The sequence below is a fragment of the Acanthisitta chloris genome, unplaced genomic scaffold (genome assembly GCF_000695815.1).
Source record: "Acanthisitta chloris isolate BGI_N310 unplaced genomic scaffold, ASM69581v1 scaffold10431, whole genome shotgun sequence".
NCBI classification, from domain to species: domain Eukaryota; kingdom Metazoa; phylum Chordata; class Aves; order Passeriformes; family Acanthisittidae; genus Acanthisitta; species Acanthisitta chloris.
Window position 1 is genome coordinate 1 of NW_008657661.1, and position 12,885 is coordinate 12,885.

At 45.5% G+C, this 12,885-nt stretch overlaps 1 protein-coding gene across 1 annotated transcript; it reads left to right on the plus strand.

The window, feature by feature from the left end:
- The first annotated feature begins 1,598 nt into the window (after positions 1 to 1,598).
- KIAA2022 (KIAA2022 ortholog) lies at positions 1,599 to 11,920 on the plus strand. The gene is made up of 3 exons (XM_009084815.1): positions 1,599 to 1,674; positions 6,312 to 10,611; positions 11,315 to 11,920. The coding sequence occupies exons 1-3, from the start codon at positions 1,599 to 1,601 to the stop codon at positions 11,484 to 11,486; spliced, it is 4,548 nt and encodes a 1,515-aa protein (XP_009083063.1). The 3' UTR covers positions 11,487 to 11,920.
- The last annotated feature ends 965 nt before the right edge of the window (positions 11,921 to 12,885 follow it).

A 12,885-nucleotide genomic window follows, 5' to 3' on the forward strand; every position in this document is an offset into this window, starting at 1 on the left:
TAATTAAGATACATTTAATAGGCAGGAGATATTATCAAGGAAGCATGAAGCTGTAGCCTGTCACTGGAAGGCGCAGAGCAGCTTTCACACTCAGACATTAATCTCCTTCAAGCTGCATGGAAATAACTCTGATCTGTGCTCTGGCTTTTCAAGTTGCTCCTGTTCCAACACGTCAGCAATGCTTCAGCTGCAGCTTTTCCTGTGGGAGCTCGGGGTGGTGGAGAGGGTGCGGGTGCTGGCGGAAGAGAGGTCTTACTGCAGCAAACCGACTGGCATTGGAGAGCTTTGAAATAGGGATTTGCATCAAAGGAAAACTCTCGAGGTTAGTTAAATATTCCTGTAAATATGCAAAGGAATGGAGTTACTGATGCTTGTTATTCTTATCTTACTCTCGGTGTCACAACATCTTTAAGTTCAGTGAAGGTTTCACTTACTAAGGCGGTTGTAAAGATTTCACGTTAATTAAGAGGACTCCACTGCAAATCTGAATATGAATGAAGTTTGGCTGCTGAAACCCAGGGCAGTTAGTACCGGGGGCACGACAGACAATCATTGACAAATGTTGATTTAAAAAATAAAAAGCTGAACAAAAACCCCCAGAAAAACACCTAAACCAATGCTTCAACATAGTACCTGTTCTGTGAGAGAGAAAAAATTGAGTTCATGTTGCCAGAAGGAAATAAAATAGATTTTGACTTGAATTTGTAGTCAAAGAGATGAAATTCTGTCTATAAGGAGCACTGATGAGGGTTCTCCTGTGCCACCTGTGCCACATCGCTCATCACACCTACTCCCTCAGCACCTACTGCCTCTCATTAGGCAGGTGGTGGTTTTAATGGGTGGGAGCAAGGGAGAAAATCTGGGCTTGATTCTCATCTAAGGTTTGTTGCTTTGGTGCAGTCCCATCAAGTCCAGTCAGCCTCAACTGGTGGTCATCCACTCAAGGTCAATGTCCCAGTGGGGACAGTGCAGGCAGTAATAGGGTCTGGGGAATGAGGCTTCCAAGGATGGAGCTCTCTTGATGAAGCATGAGCCTAGAGTTTTTTCCCTAGAGTTTTTCTTGAGGAGTTTTTCATACCTGCCAGCACTTGAACGAGCAGTAGCTGATAGCTAGGGTGAGCAGTTGTCACTTGGTGTATCCATGTTTCTTTTCCAACTCCAGGGAAGAGTTGCTGTTGATGAACTGAGATGAGTCCTCTGCTCATCCTTGTGGAGGTGAGTGAGCTTACCTGGCTGGACATGTTTTGCCTGCCTTCTCAAAGTGGTTTTGGGCAATGTGAGAGGTTCTGCAGAGGTGCCAAGCACTGCTCCACCTTCTAAAGAAGGACTCTGAGGGAGAAAATGGTGATATGTAACATTTTAACCTTGCTGAAATACATTGGACTTGTCTTTTGGAGTGGAAAAGTGACAATCGAGTTCGTGCTCTTCAGAAGGGTATGGACAGCGAGTGAGGTTGTGGGGGGTTTATTGCTATTGGGTTTTATTCAGAGTTCCTTGAGCTGATTCTAAGAATTGCACTGACTGTGGTTATGTTTCTGGAAATGTGCAGGTTGGCCAGATGCAGTGGGGCATGGAGTGAACAGAAAGAGGTTAAATTGATGGATGACCAACAAGAACAGGATTGTGCCTCAGAAGACCAAGAAACTATCCTGATTAATGGGGTGAAAGAAAATGGTAAGGAACTTAATTACAGTACATGAGGGAGCAGCAACAACTTGCAAGCCAACTTATTTTCTCAATTCCTTCTGTGTATTTCATATTAGCAGTTTGTGGGTTATCTCTGCAATGTGGAACAGTGAGGTAAATGGGTATTTTTTGCACAGGTGTAACTCCTGCCATGAATCTACACCTTTCTAGGTCTTAACAAGTACTGCTTTTGCCTGCACATAGGTATGGCTGGAAATGTTTATGTGCACATGCAGTTGGAATTCAATATTTTAGTTTGGTTTCTAAGGGAAAAAAGACAACAGGACTATGTAACCCCTCTGTAGGGAATCTTTCCTCTCTTAGCAGTTATGAACCCACTAGTCAATCTTAGCAAATTTGACCGAATGATATTGAGAAAAAAAGAGAGATCGGGGAGAAGAAACAAACTGGGATTAGCACCTGTGGGGAGGGAAGGCCAGATTTGTGAGTTCATTATTGCCTGTGCATCCCATCAGCCTGCACGTGGGATCTGCCAGCCTGGAACCCCTCTTATGTGCATGTGAGGGTGCTGCTGGCCAGTCGTGCTCCTGGGAGCCACTGAGTCATTCCAGCTGCTACCAGCATCGGTGGGGAAGGATCAGCCCCTTCCAGCAGCATGCCCAAAATGCCTGACTTTGGCTGTATCTATTTCATTGATTCCATATCTGCTTTCAAAAAAACTAATTAGGAGTAGCAGTGCTCAGCTGTCTGAAACCCTGATTGAAATAAAGGCACCTCTGAGCAGTTTCTCAGGTCATCTGAACCATAGTTGCTGGTCACAAGTAAATGTACTGGTAATCCAGAGGGAAGGCAGAGCCTGAGGTTTTCATTCTTCAGCATGTTTTTATGTTTAATTTCATGGCTTTTTACATTTTGTATTGGCCTATAAATCTTGAGAGATAGATATATTATTTATATATAAATTTGATCATGTTGGATATCAAGGACTTGGTCCTCTGACATCTTGTATGTTCAGGTCTTTCTGTCAGCTCCAAACAAGGTGCATAGAGACAAATGTTGTTCTTGTTCATTACTGAAAACCTGGAGCAACTCCAGACACATGGTGCCTGTGAGGACTCTGCTGCATGTGCTGGTGGCAGGTGAAGAGCACACTTATGCTTGCCCCTGAGATGTAATTTGGGAGGTATCTGTCTTTGTCAGCCTTTCTTCCTGACTACACATGGTAAAGCAGCAGCTGATGGCAGCTGCTGGAGCTGCAAAGGCATTTTCTAGCCATGATCCTCCCCTTGTCTGACCTAATGGACAGTAAAATCAGTGCTCACCTGCTCAGTAAGGAGGGGAGATTTCCAGAACTTGATACCACTTCCATGGAATTCAATTAAACAGGGCTTAGAAAGTGCTTTAATTAGACATAGAATCACAGGATGGTTGAGGTTGAAAGAGACCTTAAAGAACTCATAGTCAAGGCTGTTCCAACCCCCTGCCATGGGTAGGGACATCTTAAACTAGCTCAGATCACTCCAAGCCCTGTCCAACCTAGCCTGGAACACTTCCAACGATGGGGCAGCCACAGCTTCTCTAGGCAACCTGTGCTAGTGCCTCACCACCCCCACTGGGAAGAATTTCCTCATAATATCCAATCTAAACCTCCCCTCTGTCAGTTTAAACTTTCAGTTTAAACACTGGTGTGTAGGAGTTGCTGCTGAATCCAAAGCAGTGAGCCAGCACGTAGCTCTGGTGCCACCACCTCCCCTTGGCCATGTGCTTTTGGGTGGATGTTGAGTTAAACTAGGAAAAGTGTTTTGGCTTCTCCAGCATTTTCCATGTGAACTGTAGTCTTTTGGAGCATCAGTTGAACATACTGATTTTAGGCCTGATTTTAGCCCTTGTGTAGAAAACCAAGTTTTGGCATTTGTATTTCACAACAGTTAAGTTCACTCACACAAGTATAAACCTAAAGAAATGCCCAGAGACAGTTTATTTTATATAATAGCAGCTCTGCCTATTGAATGCAGCATTTGAGACTGAATTTCAGCTTTCTGCCTCCCCCTTCTTACAGTATTCACAGACATTCTTCTTTTATCCTCAAATTTTCCATGCTTTCTGTCAGCTCCAAGCTGATTTTTATTTTATTTTACTTCTGAAGTGGAACTGCACTGGTTAATTTGTTTTGGTGCTTAAGGAAAAAGATACCACCTCTGCATTTCTGATCTGAAAACTGGTGGGAGGAACTCAAAAATCAGCTTTTTTTTTTTTTTTAACCATTTTCAAGCAAGCCAGTCTGTTCTTTTACAAGCCCTGCATGTTGAAGTTGCTTACAGGCATTGCATTGCACTTCTGGTAGGATTTATGGAGTCTTTGGAAAGTGGTTAAAAGTCCTTGGAGCACTGCATGGTTCCCACTGCAGTTTGTAGTCTTCATCAATGACTCCATCCTTAAGGCCCCTGTAGCATAAAACTACTGGGAGCTTTGGGAATGAGATTAAGGGGATTTTGACCTCCTCTAAGTTTTACACTTGGCATAGGAAGGCATCCTTCTCCCTCTGTTGCATCCTGCTGCTTTCCACCTGCCCACCTGCGGGATGGAGCCCTGCTCTGTGCGGTGGTGCCAGTGTGGCAGCACAGGGGGTTTTCCATCGTGCTGAAGGCAAACAAGCCTTCCCTTACCAGGTTGGCAGAGATGCAGGAATCTTGCTTTTGTATCAGTTTGGAATAAAAGCACTTGTGAAGGGTCACAGCAGCCATGTAGGTGCCAAATCCCTTTGGATGCCCCATTTAATGCCATATCTCGGTGCTCTGGTTGTGTTTGAAAGCATTTGTCCCTTCTTGGAATGCCTGTGCTGCTTCCATTCTTGTGCCTTTGCCTTTAGTGGAGCCACCAAAAAGGAAAGACATGAGCCGTGACAAAAGCACCCAGCTTTGAGTCAGCAGAGGTCTCTGGCTGGGATGAATGCACTCATTGGAATGTATTTTTTTAATACAGAGATATCAGAGCAGGTTCGGGGATGAAAAGACATCATATTTAAATTTCAAGGGTCATATCATTCGTTGAGCCAGAAGTCAGATAAAAGTACATTCATAACTTTATTCTGCCATAAAAGAGCGCGATGAGGTAAAACTGAAAAATCCTTAGGTTGAAAAAAATCCTTACATTATTAAAAAGGCATATTTTAGAGATTAGGGAAGAATGGCAAAACCCACAATAATTGCTTTAAACTCTGTGCTATCTTCTGCCTTCCCTTGGCGTGGACAGTGACAAAAAGTCCACTGGGTTTTTTAAATCAGCCATACCTTTCTGACTCCCAAGCAGCAATGCCATTCAGGTGTGTGTAAGCTCATACACGTCAGGGGGGATGCTTTGTTTCTTTAAGAGTCTTGTTTTTCCGTTAATTTTTTCAACGTTAATGGGAACATTTTTATTGGGTTTGTTTTGGTTTTGAATAACTGTCAGGTTTGAGAGGCAGTATCCAGGTAACAGTATGTATATGAGGAGGTAAGAGTGGATGGGTTGGGTTTTTAAGCGTACTCTTGTATCTCTTCCAGCTGGTTGCAGAGGGAGTGTGTTTACCTCTCCCTTCTATGCACATCACCACATTAAGTAGATCCAGGAGGGGAAGGATTGTGCACGCGTGAGAAGGGCATGTGCTGCTTCCCAAAGAGAAAAGTCACCACCAAGCCATGGGAGAGGGGGAGTGGGGTGGTGAGCCCAAGCAGACTTGCAAGGCTTGTGTTGCAGGCAGAGTGGGAACTTGAGACAGTTTGTTAGAGAAGCTCCCGTTGAGTCCCGAGGTGCAGAAAGGACCCCCTTGCTTTCTAAACTCCTCCTCAGAGAGGAGCCTGGTGCAGCTGGATCCAATCTTAGCCCCAGACTTTTATGTCTAAGGGATTATACAGGTGTAATTGAACCTCTGTACACCTTTGTCCCGCAGGGATTAAGGATGGCAAACCAGATATATTTATAGAAATATGTATGATTTATTATGGGAATGATTAGACAAAAAGGTTTTAATCAGAATTATTTGCTACACAGCATAGAAGCTATAACAACTATTATAATATAGTACACTATCAAGCAATATTGAAGCAATGTTGAAGCAATTGTATTAAAGCTAGCAAAAACAATTATTAAGTAGAGATTGACGTTGCTCACCCGTACCAGGGACTGTGGGCAAATCTCTTTTGCTCAGCCTCGAGGAGTAACCTTGAGGGGCATTCCAACTCAAGGGAGGAATCCTCCTCACACATACACTCCAAGAAGAGATGTGTTAGAAGACCTGGGACTGGGCTTTTCTAGCAGGAAAGTGATTGACTGTCAGTCAGATGTCTTCAGGGCAGCTGTGTCAGCTCAGCAGCCTGAGATAAGCTATCGGTAGTATAATTTGTTTGTTCCTTTACCAGTTTTACCATATCTTCATCTCACCCTCAGGATGTGAGGATTTGGGATTGATGAGTCAGGTTATTTTCAGCATTATTCAACACCAAAAGCAGCATGACGCCTCCTTCTCCATTTACCACGGAGAGGGCATTTATCTGGTTGTTTTACCCCATTCCAAGGCAGAGCATCCTGCTGCAGAGTGGGGTGGTGAGCCCAAGCAGACTTGCAAGACTTGTAAACCCTCTCTCTTTTTCTTCCTTTCCTCCCTCCCTTTTCCTTGTTCTACCCAGAACCGCACGCCCTGGACGGCGATGAGAAGCCTTGCATCGCCACCGAGGCCACGGTCCCGTTCTCAGCCTTGACCACAGCTCAGAAGGAAAGCCACGGGTGCCACCGGGCGCTGCCTCCCTTGACATCCAAGAAGCCCTGCTTGTTGAGCCCCCCATCGCCGCTGCGGCTCACGGATGTCCCTGAGCACACCTCGGATGACTCCTCCGCCCACGCCATCTCCCTCACATCCTGCGTGACCAAGGGCATGAGCTCCTGGTCGCTGCCGGGCGACTGCGACAAGGCTCCCTTCACCATGATGGAGCCCGGAGGCATGTCAGCGTTGACGGGTGACTGCTTGATGCAGCCAAGCCGGACCTGTCTGGGCTGCTTTATTGAATCCAAGGACGGCATTGATGCAGAGCCGGGAATAAGCTTGAAAGTGGGGGATATAAATAGGGATTATGATACCTGTTCAGTCTCTGATATAGGGATTCACTGCATGAGCACAGGAGAAACCATGAGATATGGGGATCAACTGCTTTCAGACCAGCTTTTAAGCTTCCCTATGCATAAATCGAGGGCAGCGGACAAAAGAGATGCAGAAAAATCTGACAGTGATTCAGAGGACCCCACTCAGAAAAATTATTACGAGGGATTACTATTAGACAAATGCAATGGTGAGGAACCTTTACTAACAAATCCCAACCAGGAATGGGGCTATTTTGAATCTTTCATTAGTGAAAGTAAAATTGAGCTGCTTGACCTCTGCTCCAAAAATGAGCTTTCTGTAAATCTGTTTTCTGAGGAAGACGTAGATAATTATATGTTCGATGATGATGATTCCACCTTGGGAAGTGATGTCTGCTCCCTAAAGATTAGATATGAATCCTTCCAGGACAATGTACGGGAGAAAACCACCACCCTACAAGAGGACGCCCAGTTCAACTTCTTCCCCAGCGTGTTCAGCAACTGCACCAAAAGGGACAACAGGAGCACCCTGAAAAGGGGGCCCAGTGGTGCCATCGACCCTTCTCAATTCAAATCTGAGGAAGGCATCATCTGGGGGGAGGAGGAGGAGGATGGCGAGGAAGAGGACGGTGAGGAGGAGGAGAAAGCTGCCTTAAATAAATCTTGCAACAGCACAGAGATGGTGCAGTATGTGGGCTCCAAGAGGAGCCACTTCTTGGATTCAGTGAATTCCACGGAGGACTCTGGGGAGTTCAGTGATGACAGCACTTGTACAGAGTCCTCCTATGACGTACTGCGGGATATCAAGGACTGCAGCCGGTACCTGGCCCGGGACCACTCCGGCTCCTTCATTCAGCAGAACTATGGGTTGCGGGCAAAGAGGAAAGTGCGATACAGTGATGACTACCTGTATGATGTGGACTCCATCGAGAACGAGAAGATTCTGGACAAGAAGGAGTGGCTCCCAGATGGGCCCAAGGAGGAGGACGATGACGAGTGGTGCCCCAAGAAACGGCGAAAAGTCTCTCGCAAGGAGCCCCCCGTTATCATCAAGTACATCATCATTAACAGGTTTAAAGGGGAGAAGCATATGCTGGTGAAGCTCAGCAAAGTGGATGCCAATGAGACAACTGTTACTCTGAACGAGGAACTGCTCAGCAAATACAAGAAGCTGGCCCCACTGAAGGGCTTCTGGCAGGAGAGGCAGCAGAGCCGGCTGGATTTGCTCAGATCGTCTCTCTACCACAAGCAGAATTTCTATCTTAACGGCTCAGATGCTTCGTTCCTCCCTCACCCACGGAAGCGAAAATGCAAGCTAGCAAACAGGCACCGGATTCAAAGAATTAAAGCCATCGAGCAATCAGTGAACAAGCTGGGCTCTTGCTCCTCTGATCACAAGCAGCCTTGCAGCAGTAAGGAGGACGCGGGCCTGAAAGGGCTTCCAGCGTTAGCCATCGCCACCCCCAGCTGTGCCAACGGATTACACGTCCACGACATCACGGGCATCACCACCGTGAAATGCAAATCACAGGAACGGGAGCACAAGGGGACAGAGAGGAAAGTGCTCCGCAGAATCAAATTCAAAAGTGAAGCCAGGTTGAAGTGCAAGAAGATCAAAGCTGCTACCAGTACGGCAGAGGACTCCCCAGCACTGGAAAACCAGGACTCTGCAGCACGTCTAAAGGATGAAAACAGTCCCTGTGCTTCAGACAGCTCCCATCTCCCGGAGTGCCATGAGGATAAGGTTGCTAAAAATTCTCCTTTCCTACCATCCACCTCCTCTTCAGACAAGCCTCTGCCATCTGCTAATATCACCACCAATGTACCCCTGATCCCTGGAGGGTATCTGCAGACGTTGTTAGATGCTTCGGATTTGTCGAGCAACACTGGTATCTCATACTTCACCCAGCATCCCTCCGAGCAGCCGCAGCACCCACTCCCCAGCATCGTCCCAGCGGAAAAGCCCTTCCCGGCCCTGCAGCCAGCGCAGAGCTGCGTGCTCTCCCCGCCCTCCGAGTCGGAGCTGCAGCAGTCACCTGGCCACTTGGAGATGGAGCAGAGCAGCTTTGGCAGCATGTGGCCAGCTAACAAGGCTGCCGGCAGTGACCGCCAGGACTTCCCCGGCAACATGCCAGAGGCAGCCGGGCTGCCGAGCGAGTTCGGCGGCAGCAGTGCCCCAGGCACGGAGGGCCTCCCCACCTCTGGATACACTCAAGTCGATCTGAATAGCGGCAAATTGCTATACCAAAAAAATTACATGCCGGATAGCCAACAAGTGCAGTCTGATGATTCTTATCAGTCATGTCATTTCAATAATGGAGAGGGGCGCTTTCATTTCCAACGAGGTACACTAAGTACAGATGATGGCAGGCTCATTAGTTTTGATTCAGTGGGTTCATTGTCAGTTAGTTCTAGCAATTACAGTTCTTTAAGTTTAAAGTCTTGTGAAAAGGACGGCGAGGATGATATTAATGATGATTTCTTGGCCCACTGCAGTCCCAAGCTAGTGATCCAGCAGAGCATAGATGAAATCACCCCTTTGAAGGAGTCCACGGACCTTTTAGACATTTCTAACTTCACGCCTGATAGGTTCCGCCAGTCTTCGCTTTCGGAGATGTCCCCTCCAGACACTCCCAACCTGTCCCCACAGATAGCTGGCTCTGATGCCAAGCCTCTGGGCACCCTGAAGGGCTTTCAGGAGAGCCCCCAGGCTGCCCTCAACAGCTCTGAGAAGGTCAAGTGGAACTGTGGGGTCCTGCAGACTGAGGATCAGGCAGATAATGGGTTTGCTTTAAATAATCACCAGTTCCAGTTCCATATGTTCAATGATGAAGATTCTGTCAGCCTTCTCGAAAAGAGTCCATGCTTGTCAACATTTAATGAGCCATCTGGTCAAATTAGCACCAATAGCAAAGTGTCAAAATCAAAGAGGAAAAGTTCATCCAGCAAGAATGTGGGAACAAACCAAAGCTCTTCCCAGAAAGCCACCCGGAAAAAATCACCCAAAACTAACAAAGGAACTGATAAGCCACAAGGGAAAAACTCCAGGCAGGCGCCCAAATCCACCAGGAAAGGGAAAAATGCAGCAGGAGTCAACGGCGAGAAGGCTCCAGCCATTGGTGGCAGGGCAGTCACCCAGCTGAGCACCATGGCCACCACCACCAAGGGCCTGGCCGAGGGCACTCAGCACTGCAGCCCAGCCGGGGTGAAGCTGGGCAAGCACAATGGGCTCTCCGGAGAGTGGGCACTGGGCAAAGACGGGGGCACAGGCTGGTCAGAAGCCAGCCTGGGCAACACCACCAGCCTCCTGGACGACGATCAGAGGGAGTTTGAAGAACCTTCCAACATCCTGTCCAACATTGCGTCGGGAATGGCGGATGTCCAGAGGTTTATGATGGCTTCCATTGAGCCCTTGTGGGGGCCTGTTGGCCACAATAGTGTTCCAGACATATTCCGGTCACCGGAGTCCAACAGCCTGAAACTGAAAACTCTTAAAATTTTGGCAGGGACATCCCAAGAGTCAAAGAAGAAGGCGAATGGCAGCTCACCGGGGGCGGCCAAGAACCACAAGTCAAACAACAAGGGCTCAAGCAAAAACAGCAAAGCCGCAACCAGCGACCCCGGTCACCCCAACTGCTCAACCGGGTTCACCACAGACATTCATGCTCCCTTTTTTGATAAAAACTATAGTAACCTGAGCACTTTAGGCAATAATGGACCTACCCATAAAAAACTGTACCGTCATAAATCCAGTTCAAAATCGCTGAGGGATGAGAACTGTAAAATCAAGCGAACGGACCGTGAACAGCCCCACAAGGACCCACCCGTGACAGCTGCTTTTGAAAAACTGAGGTAATGCTGCACCAAACTGGCTGGAATGCCCCTAACCTCCCTCCCACCTGCTAGGCCTGCTGTTCCTCAGTTTTTCCTTCCTGAAAGCAAAAGTTGCATGAAAAAAAAAAAAGACATTCCCCTTTTACAGTTTTGGTTGGTTTTGGTTTGGGGGTTTGTTTCTTTTTCTGTTTGTTTTTTAATTATGATTATTTTTAAATGCATGAAAATACTTATTACTTGCAAGCTACCTAAAAGAATGACCAATTTTCTGGCTTGGCTGGGGTTAAAAAAACTAACAAGGCTACTCTTTTCTGCTGTTGGGCTTCTTCAGTTTTTAATTACTTATTTATTGGGGGAAAAAAACAAAAACAAACCATGATTACAGGCTCTTTTTAATGATTTTGACGAGGAAAGACTTTTTTTTTTTTTTGGAACATTTTGTAAAAAATAAACCACAAAAAAAAAAAAAGAGGTTCTGCATCCAAAAGCCAAGATCTCGAAACTTAAAGGCTCTTTACTTTGCAAATGAGAACTCATTCCTAATTGAGCTTCACGCGGCAATTTTGAGTGCTTTCTGGCCCCCTCTGCTGTTGTATCTCCTAACCTGCATCATCTAAAGCTGCATCTTCTCTACCCACCCGCCTTTAGCGCGTTCACTCCGTCGTGGTGACTCCAGACGAGCTAACTAAGATGGCATCAAATGTTTGATTTTTTCCTGCAGGGAATCAGACTCCATTCTTCTTAAAGCAGAAACAACATTTTTGGGTTTTCCTGTATTTGAAGAAGAGACTCCCTTTTCTAGAAAGACGGTTGATGTTTGGTTCTTTTCTTACCATTTTTTTTCAGTTAGGTTTTTTGTTTTCCTTTTCGAAATCTGCCTTGTGGTCTGTTGAAATGTAAGTGCTGAAATGAAGAGTTTGCAATCGTGGGAATTTTATTATTTGAAAGCAAACCTAATCTGGTATTCTCTGTGAAAGACTGTTTTAAAAGTCATACTGTTGTACAGTAGTTTATGCACTATTACCCACAACAACAAAAAAATTGTGCCAAACTATGAACAAGTGACTGTATTGTATATATTTTTACTTCTCTATCAACATTGGGTTGTGAGTGTTTTCTGCAGCTATGCCTTTTGGTTTTACTAGAAACATTCCAGTTGTTAAGTACTAACCACCCCCCTTCGAAAGCACCTGTAACTCACGATGAAAACGATATTGTTCACTGATACAACTTACCAAAAGTTTTATGGACATAACTAAAATTGTGCCAAATTTACTTACCTCATTTCATGAAATCACCCTGTGGTTTAAAGCTCATAAAGGGAAAAAAAAAAAAAGAACAAAAAAAAAGAGAAAAAGGGGGAAAAAAAGAAAAAAGGAACTTTGAAACCAATGCTGGGAAAAGGTAACGTCCTCTCTTTGAAACCACGAGCAGAAAAATGGTGAAATGTTGAGTTTCATTATAGGACAGAGTTGCAATGGTGGAGGAGTTCAGAAAACCACTGATGGTAAGTTTGCCAGGAACTCAAGTGTCTGCATCTAGAGACTACAGAACAGCTGCTTTTCAAGTGTCTGTTTTCTTAAAGCAAAACCTGTAGCTGAAGATCATTTGAAATGCAAAGTTACATTGCTAATTCTTTGTATCTCAGTTTTATATATTTTATAAGAACCTGGGATAAATTCTAAAATAGGTATAAAACAAGAACTAATACATTTCATACATTGATTGCTATTTACTTTTCCTTTGAGTAGTTTCTTACGCATTTTCGATGCAGAGCCTGTCAGAAGTGCTCTCCCATCATGGCTTTGGTGTTTCCTCAGTGTCTAACCTTGCGATGCCAATATAGTTTGAACTTTCAAAAGCAAAGTCATTTGTTATAAATACAACTCTGAACCTTTTCTTTGATTCAGTTCATTAAAAAAACCACCAACAACGGAGCTATTTGTGATCTCACCGATCAGGGCCGGATCATACCTGACTGGACTTCATTAAGACAGCATTAAGTATTGAATGCTAAATGTATTCTCAAAAGGCCTTATTTGTAACCCTACTCACCACACCCTCGCCCTCCACGAGAATAACGAACCCAACAAAGATCTATTTTCCTTGTGCAACTGAGAGCCTGTGCGTTTGCTGCTGATTTCTTATGAAAATCCTTGATATGCAAGAGCTAACTAGGAGCGACTGGGAGCAGAGGGATGCAAGGCTTGGACATGTTATGCAATAGAAAACGATGAGAAAGAAAAGGAGCCTTAATAGCAGTGGGACAGATCACATATTTGGTACGGTCAC